This window comes from Melanostigma gelatinosum, assembly GCF_949748355.1.
Source record: "Melanostigma gelatinosum genome assembly, chromosome: 5".
Taxonomy (NCBI): Eukaryota; Metazoa; Chordata; class Actinopteri; order Perciformes; family Zoarcidae; genus Melanostigma; species Melanostigma gelatinosum.
The window spans coordinates 16,233,019-16,255,123 of NC_136638.1; the positions used below are offsets into that span (position 1 = coordinate 16,233,019).

The 22,105-nt window shown below is 41.9% G+C and overlaps 6 protein-coding genes across 6 annotated transcripts in view; all 6 read left to right on the plus strand.

The window, feature by feature from the left end:
- LOC306777142 (protocadherin alpha-C2-like) overlaps positions 1–22,105 on the plus strand; it is a gene marked incomplete at its 5' end in the record, with an annotated part of 118,870 nt that overhangs the window by 39,613 nt on the left and 57,152 nt on the right. The gene's annotated exons all lie outside the window — the stretch shown is intronic.
- Positions 479–2,869, plus strand: LOC306777161 (protocadherin alpha-8-like; the record flags this gene model as incomplete). The annotated part of the gene is made up of 1 exon (XM_079268170.1): positions 479–2,869. One exon carries the CDS (start codon positions 479–481, stop codon positions 2,867–2,869), a length of 2,391 nt encoding a protein of 796 aa, XP_079124296.1.
- On the plus strand, positions 3,977–6,367 carry LOC306777162 (protocadherin alpha-8-like; the record flags this gene model as incomplete). The annotated part of the gene is made up of 1 exon (XM_079268171.1): positions 3,977–6,367. One exon carries the CDS (start codon positions 3,977–3,979, stop codon positions 6,365–6,367), a length of 2,391 nt encoding a protein of 796 aa, XP_079124297.1.
- LOC306777540 (uncharacterized protein) lies at positions 7,475–14,091 on the plus strand (the record flags this gene model as incomplete). The annotated part of the gene is made up of 3 exons (XM_079268705.1): positions 7,475–9,856; positions 11,102–13,501; positions 14,083–14,091. The coding sequence occupies 3 exons, from the start codon at positions 7,475–7,477 to the stop codon at positions 14,089–14,091; spliced, it is 4,791 nt and encodes a 1,596-aa protein (XP_079124831.1).
- Positions 15,391–17,814, plus strand: LOC306777541 (protocadherin alpha-8-like; the record flags this gene model as incomplete). The annotated part of the gene is made up of 1 exon (XM_079268706.1): positions 15,391–17,814. One exon carries the CDS (start codon positions 15,391–15,393, stop codon positions 17,812–17,814), a length of 2,424 nt encoding a protein of 807 aa, XP_079124832.1.
- Positions 18,917–21,425, plus strand: LOC306777542 (protocadherin alpha-3-like; the record flags this gene model as incomplete). The annotated part of the gene is made up of 2 exons (XM_079268707.1): positions 18,917–21,305; positions 21,421–21,425. The coding sequence occupies 2 exons, from the start codon at positions 18,917–18,919 to the stop codon at positions 21,423–21,425; spliced, it is 2,394 nt and encodes a 797-aa protein (XP_079124833.1).

Genomic DNA, 22,105 nt, shown 5'->3' on the forward strand with positions numbered 1-22,105 from the left:
CATAATTTATCTTTGCAGTCAATTTGGTCTTTAGATTTAAAACAGTTAATTTCTCAAAGATGTTGTGTTCCCAATAACACCATTATTACATCGCAAATTTCAGTTATCACTGGGCTGAACGTTCTTCTTTATTATTTGACCCTTCAGTTAATTGCTTCATGGAAAATTGAAATGTATAACTGTTTGTAATGTCATTAGTTTATTAAGCATGTAGTTATGATAAATGTCCACATGGAGACACTGTAGACCTGCACATTTGGACGATGTCTCTGGTGTATTTGGGCTCCTCCCAGATTCAGCGGACTATGCATCGCTGGGCTTTGTTATAAAGAGAGGTCGGACGACAAAGAACGGTTGTCTGGTTTGTGCTGGAAATGTCGACATTTTTGATTGGAATATATCATCTTTGATCTTGATCTCGTGGTATTTGCCAAATATTGCCATAGTTTCTGGATGCGGCTCCTCAATCTATGGTATAATGCATTTGCCGAGCAGAACGAGCTCTGCGTGGATTTATCTGTTGTTCCTGCTGCTGGATTGTTACTGGGGAACGGTATGTGGGCAGCTCTCTTACTCCGTCTCAGAGGAGGTGAATCTGGGGACTGTTGTTGGAAATATCGCTAAAGATCTGAACATCAATGTTCAGGATTTGGAGTCCCGCATGTTTCAGATCGTTGCTGGATCAAAGAGGAAATATCTCGAGGTGAATCTAAAGACTGGTGTCCTGTATGTTAATGAGAGAATAGATCGAGAGGAACTCTGCGGCGAGGAACCAACATGTTCCCTGAGTGTAGAAGCAGTTATTAACAATCCTTTAAAACTGTACCGGATTGAAATTATCATTTTAGATGTAAATGATAATTCACCATCCTTTCTCAACCCGTCACAGGTGATTGACATTACCGAGAATACAGCAGCAGGGGCTAAGTTTCCCCTGCATTCGGCTGACGATGCAGATGTCGGTAGAAATACTGTTAATAGCTACAAGCTAAGCCAAAATGAACACTTCTCTCTCGTGACACATAAAGGGGAGAGTTTATCTCCTGAATTATTGCTTCAGAAAGTTTTAGACAGCGAAACACAGCCTGTGATTCAACTCACACTGACTGCCATTGATGGAGGAACTCCTGCTAAATCAGGCACTATGGTCATGATTGTTAATGTCTTAGACATTAATGATAATCCTCCTGTATTCAGTCAAACACTCTATAAAGCCAGTGTGTATGAGAACACTCAGATTGGAACGTCAATAATAACGCTAAATGCTACTGATTTGGATGAAGGCCAAAATGGACAAGTGTTGTATTCGTTCAGTAAAGTAGGTCGAGGAAAACAAACTGATCTGTTTGATATAGATGAAACAACTGGGACTGTAACAAATAAAAAGAATATCGACTTTGAGGAGAATAATGCTTTTGAGATTAGAGTACAAGCTAGTGATGGAGCTTCTTCCCCGATGACCTCACATGCTAAATTATTGATTGAAGTTGTAGACGTCAATGACAATGCCCCTGATATTTCTGTTACATCTTTGTTAAACACCGTGAGGGAGGATGCGTCCATTGGCACCGCTATCGCACTTGTTTCAGTGTTTGATAAAGACGGAGGTAAAAATGGTATAATGAACTGTAAACTTTCCAATAATGTTCCTTTTAAATTAGAGTCAAATTATAAGAATTACTATTCGTTGGTTGTGGACGGTCCTCTTGACAGAGAGAGCAGATCTCAATATAATATCAGCATCACTGCGACTGATGAGGGGAGCCCACCTCTCTCTAGCACGAGCGTTATTCATGTACACGTCTCAGATGTAAATGATAACAGACCTCTATTTACAGAAAACATGATCAATGTCTATGTGAAAGAAAACAGTGCAGTAGGATCAGTTATAAAAACTGTTTCAGCAATTGATGCTGACATCGGACAAAATGGTCAGCTGAGCTATTCATTTATACAAAGTAAGAGTAACTCATTACCTCTCTCTACAATGGTGAACATCAACTCAGAGACTGGAGACATAGTCAGTCTACAGTCTTTTAACTACGAGGAGTTAAACACGTTTCAGTTTAAAGTTCAGGCCACAGACTCTGGTGTTCCTCCGCTCAGCAGCAACGTGACTGTGAACGTTTTGGTCCTGGATGAGAATGACAACAGTCCCACGATCCTCGCGCCCTATTCTGAGCACGGCTCCGTTAACAGTGAGAGCATCCCCTATTCTGCTGAAGCGGGATACTTTGTGGCAAAGATCAGGGCTGTAGACGCAGACTCTGGATACAATGCGCTGCTCTCTTATCACCTCTCGGAGCCCAAAGGAAACAACCTCTTCCGGATCGGAACCAGCACCGGAGAGATCAGGACTAAGAGGAGAATGAGTGACAATGACCTGAAAACTCACCCCTTGGTGGTGATGGTTTCTGATAACGGAGAACCCTCCCTGTCAGCTACTGTGTCTATTGAGGTGGTGGTGGTTGAAACCACAGCTGACATCCAGACTCAGTTCAGACATGTGCCCATAAAGGAGGACAGCTTCTCTGACTTGAATCTGTATCTGCTGATCGCCATCGCGTCAGTGTCGGTGATCTTTCTGCTGAGCCTCATCAGTTTAATAGCTGTCAAATGCCACAGGACAGACGGCAGTTTCAGCAGGTACAGCGCCCCGATGATCACCACCCACCCTGACGGGAGCTGGTCTTACTCTGAAGCTACTCAGCAGTATGACGTGTGTTTCAGCTCAGACACACTGAAGAGTGACGTAGTGGTTTTCCCCGGACCGTTTCCTCCTGTAGATGGTGAACTGATCAGTATTAACGGAGGAGACACTTTTAACAGAACTCAGACTTTACCCAACAATGACAAGGTAAGAGATTAAATGCATTCAGCGCTGTTTGTTGCACATTTTCTGAGAAGATTCGTTATAATAAGTTGCAGTTTTATTTAGGCCTGTACGTTAAAGAGGTCTGCATGAGACGGCCAAGGCGTCGTCATCTACACTCTCCGTTTGAGCTATGACTAAAGTAATAAGTTATTGAGTTGGTATCGTTGACTAACGGAGGGTTAAGAGATTCAAGACAGCAAGTATAGCTGTAGCTTACGTAGAGTTTACTAGTTACGATGTTGTTCCGTTTGATTTAGTTTGAAAATGATTTGTGCTCTGCAGTGATCATGGTATTTACACAGCAGTTACACGGACTCTAATTTTTTATTAAGACATAAACATCAACAAGTAATTGATGTTCGTGAGTTTGGAGTTTGATATTTTAGAAGGCTGTTCCTTATAGTTGGTTTATGTTTTGAATTCATACAGTTGTGGCTGCTGTTTCGCATTCTATGAGTGTGTTGCTATCCGTGGTGCTGAACTCAACTTTCAAAAACTTGCTGAGTTCCCAGAAAATGATGCAAAACCAAACGTTGTTGAAGAGCACATTGTTTTTAAATCTATCGACATATATATTTTGTAACAACTGTTAAACAGTAACTCAAATATTTCATAATTTATCTTTGCAGTCACTTTGGTCTTTGGATTTAAAACAGTCAGTTAATTTCTCAAAGATGCTGTATTCCCAATAACACCATTACATCGCAAATGTTAGCTAACACTGGGCTGAATGTTCTTCTTTATTATTTGACCCTTCAGTTTGTATAATTGCTTCATGTTTAAGGAAATTTAAAATGTATAACTGTTTGGAATGTCATTAGTTTATTAAGCATGTAGTTATGATAAATGTCCACATGGAGACACTGTAGACCTGCACATTTGGACGATGTCTCTGGTGTATTTGGGCTCCTCCCAGATTCAGCGGACTATGCATCGCTGGGCTTTGTTATAAAGAGAGGTCGGACGACAAAGAACGGTTGTCTGGTTTGTGCTGGAAATGTCGACATTTTTGATTGGAATATATCATCTTTGATCTTGATCTCGTGGTATTTGCCAAATATTGCCATAGTTTCTGGATGCGGCTCCTCAATCTATGGTATAATGCATTTGCCGAGCAGAACGAGCTCTGCGTGGATTTATCTGTTGTTCCTGCTGCTGGATTGTTACTGGGGAACGGTATGTGGGCAGCTCTCTTACTCCGTCTCAGAGGAAGTGAATCTGGGGACTGTTGTTGGAAATATCGCTAAAGATCTGAACATCAATGTTCAGGATTTGGAGTCCCGCATGTTTCAGATCGTTGCTGGATCAAAGAGGAAATATCTCGAGGTGAATCTAAAGACTGGTGTCCTGTATGTTAATGAGAGAATAGATCGAGAGGAACTCTGCGGCGAGGAACCAACATGTTCCCTGAGTGTAGAAGCAGTTATTAACAATCCTTTAAAACTGTACCGGATTGAAATTATCATTTTAGATGTAAATGATAATTCACCATCCTTTCTCAACCCGTCACAGGTGATTGACATTACCGAGAATACAGCAGCAGGGGCTAAGTTTCCCCTGCATTCGGCTGACGATGCAGATGTCGGTAGAAATACTGTTAATAGCTACAAGCTAAGCCAAAATGAACACTTCTCTCTCGTGACACATAAAGGGGAGAGTTTATCTCCTGAATTATTGCTTCAGAAAGTTTTAGACAGCGAAACACAGCCTGTGATTCAACTCACACTGACTGCCATTGATGGAGGAACTCCTGCTAAATCAGGCACTATGGTCATGATTGTTAATGTCTTAGACATTAATGATAATCCTCCTGTATTCAGTCAAACACTCTATAAAGCCAGTGTGTATGAGAACACTCAGATTGGAACGTCAATAATAACGCTAAATGCTACTGATTTGGATGAAGGCCAAAATGGACAAGTGTTGTATTCGTTCAGTAAAGTAGGTCGAGGAAAACAAACTGATCTGTTTGATATAGATGAAACAACTGGGACTGTAACAAATAAAAAGAATATCGACTTTGAGGAGAATAATGCTTTTGAGATTAGAGTACAAGCTAGTGATGGAGCTTCTTCCCCGATGACCTCACATGCTAAATTATTGATTGAAGTTGTAGACGTCAATGACAATGCCCCTGATATTTCTGTTACATCTTTGTTAAACACCGTGAGGGAGGATGCGTCCATTGGCACCGCTATCGCACTTGTTTCAGTGTTTGATAAAGACGGAGGTAAAAATGGTATAATGAACTGTAAACTTTCCAATAATGTTCCTTTTAAATTAGAGTCAAATTATAAGAATTACTATTCGTTGGTTGTGGACGGTCCTCTTGACAGAGAGAGCAGATCTCAATATAATATCAGCATCACTGCGACTGATGAGGGGAGCCCACCTCTCTCTAGCACGAGCGTTATTCATGTACACGTCTCAGATGTAAATGATAACAGACCTCTATTTACAGAAAACATGATCAATGTCTATGTGAAAGAAAACAGTGCAGTAGGATCAGTTATAAAAACTGTTTCAGCAATTGATGCTGACATCGGACAAAATGGTCAGCTGAGCTATTCATTTATACAAAGTAAGAGTAACTCATTACCTCTCTCTACAATGGTGAACATCAACTCAGAGACTGGAGACATAGTCAGTCTACAGTCTTTTAACTACGAGGAGTTAAACACGTTTCAGTTTAAAGTTCAGGCCACAGACTCTGGTGTTCCTCCGCTCAGCAGCAACGTGACTGTGAACGTTTTGGTCCTGGATGAGAATGACAACAGTCCCACGATCCTCGCGCCCTATTCTGAGCACGGCTCCGTTAACAGTGAGAGCATCCCCTATTCTGCTGAAGCGGGATACTTTGTGGCAAAGATCAGGGCTGTAGACGCAGACTCTGGATACAATGCGCTGCTCTCTTATCACCTCTCGGAGCCCAAAGGAAACAACCTCTTCCGGATCGGAACCAGCACCGGAGAGATCAGGACTAAGAGGAGAATGAGTGACAATGACCTGAAAACTCACCCCTTGGTGGTGATGGTTTCTGATAACGGAGAACCCTCCCTGTCAGCTACTGTGTCTATTGAGGTGGTGGTGGTTGAAACCACAGCTGACATCCAGACTCAGTTCAGACATGTGCCCATAAAGGAGGACAGCTTCTCTGACTTGAATCTGTATCTGCTGATCGCCATCGCGTCAGTGTCGGTGATCTTTCTGCTGAGCCTCATCAGTTTAATAGCTGTCAAATGCCACAGGACAGACGGCAGTTTCAGCAGGTACAGCGCCCCGATGATCACCACCCACCCTGACGGGAGCTGGTCTTACTCTGAAGCTACTCAGCAGTATGACGTGTGTTTCAGCTCAGACACACTGAAGAGTGACGTAGTGGTTTTCCCCGGACCGTTTCCTCCTGTAGATGGTGAACTGATCAGTATTAACGGAGGAGACACTTTTAACAGAACTCAGACTTTACCCAACAATGACAAGGTAAGAGATTAAATGCATTCAGCGCTGTTTGTTGCACATTTTCTGAGAAGATTCGTTATAATAAGTTGCAGTTTTATTTAGGCCTGTACGTTAAAGAGGTCTGCATGAGACGGCCAAGGCGTCGTCATCTACACTCTCCGTTTGAGCTATGACTAAAGTAATAAGTTATTGAGTTGGTATCGTTGACTAACGGAGGGTTAAGAGATTCAAGACAGCAAGTATAGCTGTAGCTTACGTAGAGTTTACTAGTTACGATGTTGTTCCGTTTGATTTAGTTTGAAAATGATTTGTGCTCTGCAGTGATCATGGTATTTACACAGCAGTTACACGGACTCTAATTTTTTATTAAGACATAAACATCAACAAGTAATTGATGTTCGTGAGTTTGGAGTTTGATATTTTAGAAGGCTGTTCCTTATAGTTGGTTTATGTTTTGAATTCATACAGTTGTGGCTGCTGTTTCGCATTCTATGAGTGTGTTGCTATCCGTGGTGCTGAACTCAACTTTCAAAAACTTGCTGAGTTCCCAGAAAATGATGCAAAACCAAACGTTGTTGAAGAGCACATTGTTTTTAAATCTATCGACATATATATTTTGTAACAACTGTTAAACAGTAACTCAAATATTTCATAATTTATCTTTGCAGTCACTTTGGTCTTTGGATTTAAAACAGTCAGTTAATTTCTCAAAGATGCTGTATTCCCAATAACACCATTACATCGCAAATGTTAGCTAACACTGGGCTGAATGTTCTTCTTTATTATTTGACCCTTCAGTTTGTATAATTGCTTCATGTTTAAGGAAATTTAAAATGTATAACTGTTTGGAATGTCATTAGTTTATTAAGCATGTAGTTATGATAAATGTCCACATGGAGACACTGTAGACCTGCACATTTGGACGATGTCTCTGGTGTATTTGGGCTCCTCCCAGATTCAGCGGACGATGCATCGCTGGGCTTTGTTATAAAGAGAGGTCGGACGACAAAGAACGGTTGTCTGGTTTGTGCTGGAAATGTCGACATTTTTGATTGGAATATATCATCTTTGATCTTGATCTCGTGGTATTTGCCAAATATTGCCATAGTTTCTGGATGCGGCTCCTCAATCTATGGTATAATGCATTTGCCGAGCAGAACGAGCTCTGCGTGGATTTATCTGTTGTTCCTGCTGCTGGATTGTTACTGGGGAACGGTATGTGGGCAGCTCTCTTACTCCGTCTCAGAGGAAGTGAATCTGGGGACTGTTGTTGGAAATATCGCTAAAGATCTGAACATCAATGTTCAGGATTTGGAGTCCCGCATGTTTCAGATCGTTGCTGGATCAAAGAGGAAATATCTCGAGGTGAATCTAAAGACTGGTGTCCTGTATGTTAATGAGAGAATAGATCGAGAGGAACTCTGCGGTAATGAACCAAAATGTTCCCTGAGTGTAGAAGCAGTTATTAATAATCCTTTAAAACTGTACCGGATTGAAATTATCATTTTAGATGTAAATGATAATTCACCATCCTTTCTCAACCCGTCACAGATGATGGACATTGCCGAGAATACAGCAGCAGGGGCTAAGTTTCCCCTGCATTCGGCTGACGACACAGATGTCGGTAGAAATACAGTAAATAGCTACAAGCTTAGTCAGAACGAACACTTCTCTCTCGTGACACATAAAGGGGAGAGTTTATCTCCCGAATTACTGCTTCAGAAAGTTTTAGACAGAGAATCACAGCCTGTGATTCAACTCACACTGACTGCTATTGATGGAGGAACTCCTTCTAAATCAGGCACTATAGCAATTATAGTTAATGTCTTGGACATTAATGATAATCCTCCTGTATTCAGTCAAACACTCTATAAAGCCAGTGTGTATGAGAACGTAAAGATTGGAACGTCAATAATAACGCTAAATGCTACTGATTTGGATGAAGGCCAAAATGGACAAGTGTTGTATTCGTTCAGTAAAGTAGGTCGAGGGAAACAAACTGATCTGTTTGATATAGATGAAAAAACTGGGACTGTAACAAATAAAAAGATTATCGACTTTGAAGAGAATAATGCTTTCGAGATTCGAGTACAAGCTAGTGATGGAGCTTCTTCCCCTCTCACCTCACATGCTAAATTATTGATTGAGGTTTTAGACGTCAATGACAATGCCCCTGAAATGTCCGTTACATCTTTGTTAAACACCGTGAGGGAGGATGCGTCCATTGGCACCGCTATCGCACTTGTTTCAGTATTTGATAAAGACGGAGGTAAAAATGGGATGGTGAACTGTGAACTTTCCAATAATGTTCCTTTTAAATTAGAGTCAAATTATAAGAATTACTATTCGTTGGTTGTGGACGGTCCTCTTGACAGAGAGAGCAGATCTCAATATGATATCAGCATCACTGCGACTGATGAGGGGAGCCCACCTCTCTCTAGCACGAGCGTTATTCATGTACACGTCTCAGATGTAAATGATAACAGACCTCTATTTACAGAAAACATGATCAATGTCTATGTGAAAGAAAACAGTGCTATAGGAGCAGTTATAAAAACTGTTTCAGCAATCGATGCTGACATCGATCAAAATGGACAGCTGAGCTATTCATTTTTACAAAGTAAGAGTAACTCATTACCTCTCTCTACAATGGTGAACATCAACTCAGAGAGTGGAGACATAGTCAGTCTGCAGTCTTTTAACTACGAGGAGTTAAACACGTTTCAGTTTAAAGTTCAGGCCACAGACTCTGGTGTTCCTCCGCTCAGCAGCAACGTGACTGTGAACGTTTTAGTCCTGGATGAGAATGACAACAGTCCCACGATCCTCGCGCCCTATTCTGAGCACGGCTCCGTTAACAGTGAGAGCATCCCCTATTCTGCTGAAGCGGGATACTTTGTGGCAAAGATCAGGGCTGTAGACGCAGACTCTGGATACAATGCGCTGCTCTCTTATCACCTCTCTGAGCCCAAAGGAAACAACCACCTCTTCCGGATCGGAACCAGCACCGGAGAGATCAGGACTAAGAGGAGAATGAGTGACAATGACCTGAAAACTCACCCCTTGGTGGTGATGGTTTCTGATAACGGAGAACCCTCCCTGTCAGCTACTGTGTCTATTGAGGTGGTGGTGGTTGAAAGCACAGCTGACATCCAGACTCAGTTCAGACATGTGCCCATAAAGGAGGACAGCTTCTCTGACTTGAACCTGTATCTGCTGATCGCCATCGCGTCGGTGTCGGTGATCTTTTTGCTGAGCCTCATCAGTTTAATAGCTGTCAAATGCCACAGGACAGACGGCAGTTTCAGCAGGTACAGCGCCCCAATGATCACCACCCACCCTGACGGGAGCTGGTCTTACTCCAAAGCTACTCAGCAGTATGACGTGTGTTTCAGCTCAGACACGCTGAAGAGTGACGTAGTGGTTTTCCCCGGACCGTTTCCTCCTGTAGATGGTGAACTGATCAGTATTAACGGAGGAGACACTTTTACCAGAACTCAGACATTTCCCAACAATGACAAGGTAAGAGTGACAAGCATAAAACGACCGACAGATTAAGACAATATATGTGTTACTAAACGATGTCCTTGCTTTATATTACTGTATAGTTCTGTATTTTTCTGAATGTCTGAATATGTTCTTACATAAAACACGCGTTGGTGAGAAAACGGATCTCTGGCATTGTCACGTATAAAATGGTGACGTTTTGTATCAGTCATCGTCGTCAACGTGTAAGCCAGTCTGTTCCATTCAAGGTAGCTGTCTTTGGTGCTGAAGGCCAGAACTAGTCCGACCCGGTAAGAAGATTGGTGTAGGTAGAAGGTTTGTGTATTCCATAAAGGAAGCTGAAGTTGATACTTCTTGACCTCAGCTGATAATAATGTTACTCAGATTTTTTATTTCACTTATATACTTTTATTCACGCAGTTGTTAAGTGTCACGTTCATCATCTCTCCTTTGACATTAACTCGGATACATGTCTGTTTTTGGTGGCGCAAAGTATGCATCATATGCAGGCGATTAGTTCGCAGAGTTTCCTTGGTATTGTTTCTCAAAATCCATGAATTTATTTTCTATACAAGAGACTTGTGTTCAGGTTACTTCCCTGAGGCATGCCTACTCCTTGTTTTTTCTTACAATGCTTTCAGTTTTTTCTTACAATGCTTTCAGTTTGCTTTAATGGCGTTTATTTTGAGCAAATCAACAAAGATCCCTCAATATTTTATAATTCTACTGATATTTTTGCTATTGCATTTACGGTATATTGTAAAGGATTGCCTGGATTACATTTCAGTCAAACATATAAGCATGCCAATCACAAAACTGTAAGTTGAGCCTCATTTTGAAACACATAAAGCATTGCGACCAGAGAATACAACAACTTAATTCAATGTTTCCCAAAAGCCACGTGATATTTCCTGGCTTTATGTTCGTTTTAAAATTGTCCTTTCTTGCTGAGCATCAAATGGAGATGGCGTGTGTGATGTTATGCTGTATTTTCTCCTGGTTTGTAATGTAATTGGTCCACAAGGCCACAGGAGGGCACTATAGACCATAACACAGATGAGTTTACTTAAATCCCCAAGCCCCTCCCAGATAGAGAACGCGATGATGTCTTGTTGGGCTTTGACACAAAGAGACGCAGAAGCAGAGAGAGAAGGCGGAGACATCAGCCGCATTGTGGACAAATCATAGGAAAAAGGAACACAATTTGAGACAACACTCGACATCTAAAACACTTGTTTCTATGTTCGTTTTACGTCGGATTGGATTATGTTTTCGATTGACAGGCTTCCTGTAGTGGCATACGTGGTATTTGTGCTGCTCGACTGTCACTGGGAAGCGGTGCACGGGCAGCTCTCCTACTCCATATCAGAGGAGGTGAATCCGGGGACATCTGTAGGAAATATAGCCAAGGATCTAAACCTCAATGTCGACGATCTGGAGTCTCGTATGTTTCAGATTGTGACCGGAACGAAGAGAACATTTTTCGAGGTAAACTTGAAGACTGGTGTTCTTTATGTCAGTGATCGAATAGACCGAGAGAAGCTCTGCGCTAAGGCAACGAAATGCACGGTGAGCGTAGAGGCCGTGATAAATATTCCACTGAAGCTCTATCGTTTAGAAATAAATATTCTAGATGTTAATGACAACTATCCGTCTTTCAGTGCCAGTTCGCAAAGTATCGAAATAGCCGAAAGCACACTACTTGGGACTAAATTCCTTGTGCTGTCAGCACATGATGCTGATGTAGGAAAGAACGGTATCAACACATATAAGCTAAATCAAAATGAACATTTCTCATTATCGGTAAACGAAGGAGATAGTCTATCTGCTGAGCTAGTCCTCCAGAAACATTTAGACCGAGAAAAACAACCTCTAATTAATCTCACATTGACTGCAGTAGACGGAGGGACACCCCCAAAATCTGGAACATCGGAGATAATAATAAATGTCTTGGACAATAATGATAACACCCCGAGCTTTACAAAACCATTGTATAAAACAAGTATCATTGAAAATATACCGCTTGGCACATCAGTGATTACAGTAACTGCAACAGACGCAGATGAAGGACCAAACGGGGAGATTTCATATTCACTGAGCAGCAAAGATCAAGACCATGTTTTGGAAATATTTCAAATTGATAAGCACACGGGCATATTGACAGTTAAGGGAAAGATTGACTTTGAAGAGCATCAGGCTTTTGAAATCCGCGTGCAAGCTAGAGACAACGGCTATCCTCCAATGGCAGCACAGTGCAAAGTGCTAATAGAGGTTGTGGATTTAAATGACAACACTCCTGAAATATCTGTAACATCATTAATAAACAGAGTGAAAGAGGATGCAAAAATAGGTACTGCTGTCGCACTTGTGTCAGTCCAGGACAGAGATGGAGGTAGAAATGCAGCAGTTCATTGTGATATTCACAATGACAGCCCCTTTAGGTTGGAAACAAATTATAAAAACTATTACTCTTTAGTGGTAGACGGACAGCTCGACAGAGAGACTGCTTCACATTATGATGTCACCATCACAGCTACAGATGATGGAATCCCTGCTCTCACGAGCACCAGCGAGCTTACCGTTCATATTTCCGATGTCAATGACAACTCGCCTCGTTTTTCAGAAAGTTTGGTCAATGTTTATTTGAAAGAAAATAGTCTGGTTGGTGCGGTTGTAAAAACAGTATCTGCAGTTGATGCAGATATTGATCAAAATGGTCAGGTGAGCTATTCAATAATCAAAAGTAACAGTAACTCATTACCTCTCTCTACAATGGTGAACATCAACTCAGAGACTGGAGACATAGTCAGTCTGCAGTCTTTTAACTACGAGGAGTTAAACACGTTTCAGTTTAAAGTTCAGGCCACAGACTCTGGTGTTCCTCCGCTCAGCAGCAACGTGACTGTGAACGTTTTAGTCCTGGATGAGAATGACAACAGTCCCACGATCCTCGCGCCCTATTCTGAGCACGGCTCCGTTAACAGTGAGAGCATCCCCTATTCTGCTGAAGCGGGATACTTTGTGGCAAAGATCAGGGCTGTAGACGCAGACTCTGGATACAATGCGCTGCTCTCTTATCACCTCTCTGAGCCCAAAGGAAACAACCTCTTCCGGATCGGAACCAGCACCGGAGAGATCAGGACTAAGAGGAGAATGAGTGACAATGACCTGAAAACTCACCCCTTGGTGGTGATGGTTTCTGATAACGGAGAACCCTCCCTGTCAGCTACTGTGTCTATTGAGGTGGTGGTGGTTGAAAGCACAGCTGACATCCAGACTCAGTTCAGACATGTGCCCATAAAGGAGGACAGCTTCTCTGACTTGAATCTGTATCTGCTGATCGCCATCGCGTCGGTGTCGGTGATCTTTCTGCTGAGCTTCATCAGTTTAATAGCTGTCAAATGCCACAGGACAGACGGCAGTTTCAGCAGGTACAGCGCCCCAATGATCACCACCCACCCTGACGGGAGCTGGTCTTACTCCAAAGCTACTCAGCAGTATGACGTGTGTTTCAGCTCAGACACACTGAAGAGTGACGTAGTGGTTTTCCCCGGACCGTTTCCTCCTGTAGATGGTGAACTGATCAGTATTAACGGAGGAGATACTTTTACCAGAACTCAGACTTTACCCAACAATGACAAGGTAAGACTATACCAACTTGTTTTCTTTAGTTTAGTTTTCTTTAGTAAAAGCTTTGTTTCAATACGCCATTATATTTACTTGTATACGTTAAAGTTCATAAAGACTCGACATTCAATATCGAATCCACGTATATACAGCTCTGGAAATGTATTAAAAACAATGCATTGCTTTCACATCGTGTATCTAAATATCTACTATAAACGTGGTTTTATCACACAATTAAAATTCACCAAGACATTAATTGTTGGAAATTAAATGTGATATATTTCTGTTGATTGTACATTTTAAGAATATAATAATTGCATTGCTTATAATGTGCACTGAGAATATTCCTTCACATGAACACCACAATTAAATGTGAAATTAGGTCCATGTATTTGCTTCATGATCATCTTTCGTTGGACTGGATAGGGACAACGTCTAAGGACACAATGGAACTGTATTGTCTTTCATTTGATGAAAATCTCAACCCATTCTCAACATCATTGTAATTTGCCTCAAAACTATTTTCATACTTGTTCCCCCTCACCTTGATGATACTTTACAAATTGCTTTGAATCAGTTAATTTGCCTGTATTGCTGTAATATCTATTTTGTAGGACGTGTAATGCACTTTCTTTTGTGATACTGCACAAGATGTCGCTGTTCTGGTGCTGAATTCAAGTTTTGGATGCAAGTTCAACATAAAAAAGTAAATAAAAAAGAGAACTACAATGTACTTCAGATATTTGCTGACTTGAGGCATTATGATTATGCAGTGGCGGGCCGTCTGCTGGCCTAAACAGAATCACAAAGCTATTTATATGACTATCACGAAATTGAACAGCCCAGCTGAGGCTGATGGGTCGTGAATCACATCACGTGATTTAGGTCAACCAATCAAAATGCATTCTGACTGAGTTGAGCTGCACCATGACACAAGGTGCTGAGAGGAGGAAAGACACGGCAGAGAGGTGCGTTCAACTTTCATGTTATAAAGGTAAAATACTATGGTAATATCTTTGCTGCGCGTCTTGTCATTAAGGAATGACGGTGGCTCCCACAGCCAGACCAGCTGAGAGTATTATATTTTCCAGAATTTAGGCTTCTACATTCTCTAAATCCTCGAGCGTTAATCAAACGACTCGTACCGAACGGTTTAATACGAAGACGTACATTACAGCTTTAAAAATTAGCTGTTGCGCCACAATGTTGTTATAAGGTGGTATTTCAGCTGCAGGACAGCAGTGAAGTCCCAGGTATGAAATGCACGGCCCGCCACTGTGATTATGATATATTGACATTGAATGTTTGGTCTGGAAAGTCATCGACCCGATGTTGTCTCAATATGTTCTCCCGTTTAACAAAAAAAGATGAAGCTGTCGACTGACGCGTGTTAGTCAGTATCTTATTTTAGGGATCAACTGTTTTCTGGGCAGGCTGCCTCGACTCAAGTGTGCTTTGAATACCCCACTGCATCAGTATAATTATACTCTATTCATGGTTCTGAAATGTGTGGCGATGAAACTGCTTCGTTGTAAGGGCCACACAGTACACTCAGTAATGAAGAGGCTGTCATTTTTGTCTATCACTGACAATAATCATTTTAATTCGGGTGGTTTCCTCAGATAAGTAATGTTTGTTTATTTCAAAGAATTGTAGTAATTTCAAATGGCCATGAGGCGACACTGTAGACCGTAACACCACGAGCTGGTCGCTGTGTAGAGGCCACTCCCACGTTGAAAAGGATCACCATTTGTGTCAGTGCTTTGTTAGAATGAGACGCAAGAATGAGACGCAGGGCGAAGAGAGACGGACATAGAAAATACACTGAGACATGATTCGGTCTTTCTAACGATATTTTCGGCTCAATAAGCGAACAGCACGTGGATTTAAGGATCTATGCTTTGTTATCGTTGTATGGAACTATGTATCTGCCAGGAAGAAAGACTTCCATCGGGATATATCTCGTGCTTGTTGTCTTGGAGTTTAACGGTGCGGTATCAGGACAGCTCTCTTATTCCGTTTCAGAGGAGGTAAACCTGCGGACTTCTGTTGGGAATCTCGCCAAGGATCTACATCTTAATGTGCATGATTTGGAGTCACGTATGTTTCAGATCGTTGCTGGTTCAAAGAGAAAGTATTTCGATGTAAATCTGAAGTCAGGTTTTCTCTACGTCAGTGAAAGAATAGACAGAGAAGAGCTCTGTGCGAAAGCTGCAAAATGCACGATAAACGTAGAGGCTGTGATTAATAATCCACTGAAACTTTATCGTATTGAGGTTAATATTCTTGACATCAATGATAACCCCCCCTCTTTCAGTGCCAAATCGCAAACTATCGACATAGCGGAGAGCATATTGCCAGGTGCTACATTCCCTGTCCTGTCGGCCTACGATGCCGATGTAGGGGAAAATAGTATTAATACATACAAGCTAAATCCAAATGAGTATGTGTCTTTAGTGGTGCACAAGGGAGAGAGTGTGTCAGCCGAGTTAGTTCTCCAGAAAGCATTAGACCGAGAAAAGCAAGCTTTAATTAAACTCACACTAACCGCTGTAGATGGAGGAACACCTCCCAAATCAGGCACTTCAGAGATAATTATTAATGTTTTGGATAACAACGATAACATACCAACCTTTACAAAAACCTTGTATAAAACAAGCATTACAGAAAATGCTTCCATTGGCACTACAGTCGTAACGGTGACTGCAAATGACGCTGATGAGGGGACAAACAAAGACATTGTATATTTACTGAATTCAAAAGATCAGGACCATGTTTTCGAATTTTTTGAAATTGATTTAGAAACAGGAATAATAACAGTTAAAGGAAAAATTGACTTTGAAAAAAATACTGCGTTTGAAATTCGTGTGCAGGCTGCTGACAAAGGCCAGCCTCCATTAACAGCACAGTGTAAAGTACTAGTGGAGGTGGTGGACCTGAATGACAATGCGCCTGAAATCACGGTGACGTCACTGCTCAGTTCCGTGAAGGAGGACGCTGAAGTTGGTAATGCCATAGCACTTGTTTCAGTTCTTGACAGAGATGGGGGCAAAAACGGTGACGTAAAATGTGAGATATTAAATTCTGTTCCATTTAAATTGGAGACAAATTATAAAAATTATTATTCTTTAGTCATTGGTGGAGCTCTAGACAGGGAACTCATTTCTCACTACAATATCACTATAAAAGCTGCAGATGAAGGTAAGCCCCCACTCTCTGCTACCAGCGTGGTTATTATTCAGGTTTCTGATGTAAATGACAACACACCTCGGTTTTCAGAGACTGTAATTAATATGTATGTGAAAGAAAACGGTCCTGTTGGGGCAGTCTTGAAAGCAGTATCTGCAACTGATGCAGATGTTAGTGAAAATGGTCAGGTGAGCTATTCATTAGTCAGTAATAATAACTTAGCTCCGTTATCTCCAATGGTGAACATCAACTCAGAGACTGGAGACATAGTCAGTCTGCAGTCTTTTAACTACGAGGAGTTAAACACGTTTCAGTTTAAAGTTCAGGCCACAGACTCTGGTGTTCCTCCGCTCAGCAGCAACGTGACTGTGAACGTTTTAGTCCTGGATGAGAATGACAACAGTCCCACGATCCTCGCGCCCTATTCTGAGCACGGCTCCGTTAACAGTGAGAGCATCCCCTATTCTGCTGAAGCGGGATACTTTGTGGCAAAGATCAGGGCTGTAGACGCAGACTCTGGATACAATGCGCTGCTCTCGTATCACCTCTCTGAGACCAAAGGAAACAACCTCTTCCGGATCGGAACCAGCACCGGAGAGATCAGGACTAAGAGGAGAATGAGTGACAATGACCTGAAAACTCACCCCTTGGTGGTGATGGTTTCTGATAACGGAGAACCCTCCCTGTCAGCTACTGTGTCTATTGAGGTGGTGGTGGTTGAAAGCACAGCTGACATCCAGACTCAGTTCAGACATGTGCCCATAAAGGAGGACAGCTTCTCTGACTTGAACCTGTATCTGCTGATCGCCATTGCGTCGGTGTCAGTGATCTTTCTGCTGAGCCTCATCAGTTTAATAGCTGTCAAATGCCACAGGACAGACGGCAGTTTCAGCAGGTACAGCGCCCCAATGATCACCACCCACCCTGACGGGAGCTGGTCTTACTCTGAAGCTACTCAGCAGTATGACGTGTGTTTCAGCTCAGACACGCTGAAGAGTGACGTAGTGGTTTTCCCCGGACCGTTTCCACCTATAGATGGTGAACTGATCAGTATTAACGGAGGAGACACTTTTACCAGAACTCAGACTTTACCCAACAATGACAAGGTAAGAACTTTGGCATCAAGTATGTATCATTACTACCCTTCGCTTCATTGAATTTAATTAAAAGTCAATGAGGTTGTTGTCCTATGTTGATCTGCAGGCCTTTAGTTGCTCCAATCTCCCCTCTTTTGGCTGCTCACTCAGCAAGTCAATCTGTATGTCACTGTCCGTGGTGCTGAACACAATTTCCGAATGTGTTTTTAGAATAGAGTGTGAAAAGAAAATGGTAGGACAGACATGAATATATCTTATTCTCTTACGGTCTTTGCAATAACTCCTTTACCTGTTACAAAGTCTAGTCTGTTGTTAAAAAAAGAATGTTGGTCTCTGACTATTTACTCAAAATGTGTCAAGTTTGTGTATGTTTGACATGTTTATTTCTGAGGTGTTACCGTTGGAGGATTTCTTCTTGTATCTCCTCTTTAAATGTGTAATCTGTTCAAGAGTGATTTCGGCAATTCACTTTACGTAATGGGATCTCTTACTTCCATTTATACTTCAGGGTTACAGCACATTTGAATATATTGGCTAATATAATGCAAACTATACATACAGTGAGAGGGAAAAGACAATCTTCAGTCATGTCCTATCAAGTCCTCCAATTCAAGTGTAAATATACTGTGTTTCACTGTTGACGTTGAATATCCGTTTAAAGTAGGCTATTAATAATTTCCATAATCGAATACATTTTTTTGTCACAGCAGATTCTTTTCCACAATGACTTTGAATCCGCATTCCACGGTGCAGTAAACAGTGTGAGATTGCACAGATTTTTAAATACGTTGTGTTTTCTAATGTATTCAAAGTATAGCAATAATGTATAGTGCCGTTTGTAAAGCAAGTGCTCGTCGGCGGTTCTGAATGAGGAGGGGTATTTTACGGTTGTATTATAACGTGTGCAGTTCACGTAGGTTACCACAAAGGGACGTTAGAGACCGTAACACAGAAACGGCGAGGCTCCTCCCAGGGTAAAAACGCAATGACTGTGGATTTTTAATCACAAAGAAACACGGGGAGAGAAGGGAGGACATAATGGAGTCGTCCTCTTGAAGCTGAAGAGCATCGAAATAGTGTTGGATTAAATAGTATCACATCTCATCAGTCCACGGTAGAAACCCTATTGTGGATATATGCTTTGTTCGTTGTCGGCGGAATTATGTCTTCACGTAGCAGGAGGTTCATTGTTACATATCTAATGCTGGTGATGTTGGATTGTTTCTATGAAGCGGCGTCTGGGCAGCTCTCCTACTCTGTCTCAGAGGAGGTGAACCCGGGGACTAATGTCGGAAATATCGCCAAGGATCTAAACCTCAATGTGCCGGATTTGGAGTCCCGTTTGTTTAAGGTTGTTACAGGATCTAAGAAGAAATACTTCGAGGTAAATCTTAAAACCGGATTCCTCTATGTCAATGAGAGGATAGACCGAGAGGAGCTTTGTACAGACGAACTCAAATGCACTGTGAGTGTAGAGGCTGTTATAAACAGCCCACTAAAGCTTTACCGCGTAGAGATAGAAATTAGAGACGTGAATGACCACTTTCCGTCTTTTACCACGAAATCACAAATACTGGACATCGCAGAGAACACCTTGCCTGGGTTTAGATTCGCGTTATCAGAGGCAAGCGATGCCGATGTGGGTAAAAATGGTGTTAGTGCGTATAAGCTCAGTCCAAACGAATACTTCAGTCTATCGACACACAAACGAGGGGAGAGTATATCTCCAGAGCTAGTGCTGCAGAAAGCCCTAGACCGTGAGAAAAAGCCACATATGCAGCTCATGTTAACTGCGGTAGACGGGGGAACTCCACCAAATTCAGGCACATCAGAAATTAAAATAAATGTGCAAGATATAAATGATAACGCACCAATGTTCAGCAGCACTCTTTACAAAGTTAAAACGTTTGAAAATGTCCCGCTTGGTGCGGTGGTATTCACCTTAAATGCGACCGACGCAGATGAAGGCACAAACAGTGAAGTAGTGTATTCTCTTCGTAATCAGGATCAGGACCACATTCTGGATATTTTCAAAATTGACCCTGAAACGGGGATCATTTCAGTGAAAGGCAAAATCGACTACGAGGAAAGAAAAGCTTTTGAAATCCGAGCAGAGGCAAGGGACAAAGCCCAGCCTCCTCTGTCTGCTCACAGTAAAGTGCTGGTCGAAGTAATTGATGTAAACGACAACGCTCCTGAGATCACGGTGACGTCACTGCTTAATACAGTGAATGAGGACGCGGATGTAGGTACTGCTATTGCACTCGTTTCCGTTCTAGACAGAGACAGTGGTAAAAATGGGCAAGTGAAATGTGAGATCTTAGATACTGTTCCGTTCAAATTGGAGACAAATTACAAAAACTATTACTCTTTAGTGGTTGATGGACATTTAGACAGAGAGGTGACTCCTCAGTACAATGTAACTATTTCAGCAACTGATGAAGGGAGTCCTCCTCTTTCAAACATCAGTGTTATTACCGTTTACGTTTCTGACGTTAATGACAATGCCCCAAGTTTCCCGGAACATTTGGTAAATATTTATGTGAAAGAAAACAGTAAAGTAGGAACAGTTGTTAAAACAGTAACTGCAACTGATGCTGACGTCAGCAACAACGGCCAGGTGAGCTACTCATTTTTAGACAGCAATAGTAAATATCTGCCTCTCTCGACAATGGTGACCGTCAACTCAGAGACTGGAGACATAGTCAGTCTGCAGTCTTTTAACTACGAGGAGTTAAAATCGTTTCAGTTTAAAGTTCAGGCCACAGACTCTGGTGTTCCTCCGCTCAGCAGCAACGTGACTGTGAACGTTTTAGTCCTGGATGAGAATGACAACAGTCCCACGATCCTCGCGCCCTATTCTGAGCACGGCTCCGTTAACAGTGAGAGCATCCCCTATTCTGCTGAAGCGGGATACTTTGTGGCAAAGATCAGGGCTGTAGACGCAGACTCTGGATACAATGCGCTGCTCTCTTATCACCTCTCTGAGACCAAAGGAAACAACCTCTTCCGGATCGGAACCAGCACCGGAGAGATCAGGACTAAGAGGAGAATGAGTGACAATGACCTGAAAACTCACCCCTTGGTGGTGATGGTTTCTGATAACGGAGAACCCTCCCTGTCAGCTACTGTGTCTATTGAGGTGGTGGTGGTTGAAAGCACAGCTGACATCCAGACTCAGTTCAGACATGTGCCCATAAAGGAGGACAGCTTCTCTGACTTGAACCTGTATCTGCTGATCGCCATTGCGTCGGTGTCGGTGATCTTTCTGCTGAGCCTCATCAGTTTAATAGCTGTCAAATGCCACAGGACAGACGGCAGTTTCAGCAGGTACAGCGCCCCGATGATCACCACCCACCCTGACGGGAGCTGGTCTTACTCCAAAGCTACTCAGCAGTATGACGTGTGTTTCAGCTCAGACACGCTGAAGAGTGATGTAGTGGTTTTCCCCGGACCGTTTCCTCCTGTAGATGGTGAACTGATCAGTATTAACGGAGGAGATACTTTTACCAGAACTCAGACTTTACCCAACAATGACAAGGTAAGATATAGTTTTGATATTGATACAAATAAGTTAATCTTTTCTGCCGTTTGGGAACATCGTGTGAGTATATTTTGTTACATACAGAGATATTGATATTCTGAAAAAATTTGTAATTTCTACAGGATGACCATTGTTGTCTTTTTTCTGTTCTAAAGTCATTGAAGCAATTGCATTCATTTATTTACCGACAAATATTAATCATCTGCAGCTATACTTATTGAACTCTGAGATGGGGCATAACTCTGACACGTATTTCTTTTATCTTTGCGATGGGAAACTTGAATCTAATTGATTTGATGGCGCTTTGTTACGTTGCTCAGTTGTCAGTCATTTATTGAACGGTCACTGTGTCGACGATGGTTTCTATCTGAGAACAATTTCAGTACAACTCAGTTGATATCCTTTCACTGTAGTCTACGTTGTTTTGGATACAGTAATGTGCAGGCACTTGAGCAATGGCAAGTGATACTGTACATTAAAACTGATTTGGGTCGCTGTCCATGGTGCTGAACAAATCTTTATTCCGATCTCTGTATTGCTATTTTGGTGCTGTCTGTGGTGCTGATTTTGCAGGTTATTTTCCGTCTCTCCGTGAATACAGACTATCGCCAGGCAAGATAACGAACAACAAGAGCAATTTATTCAAATACATATTTCTCAGATTTTTCTTATATGAACTGTATACCCGTTGAGCTCAATTCTTCCAAAATCAACCCATATATTTCAGTAGTTTATTCAGCATATATTTTCTCTTTAATGCCGTTTACTGTATAGTGTGATATAAAGCATAATGTGTGTGTTTTGGGC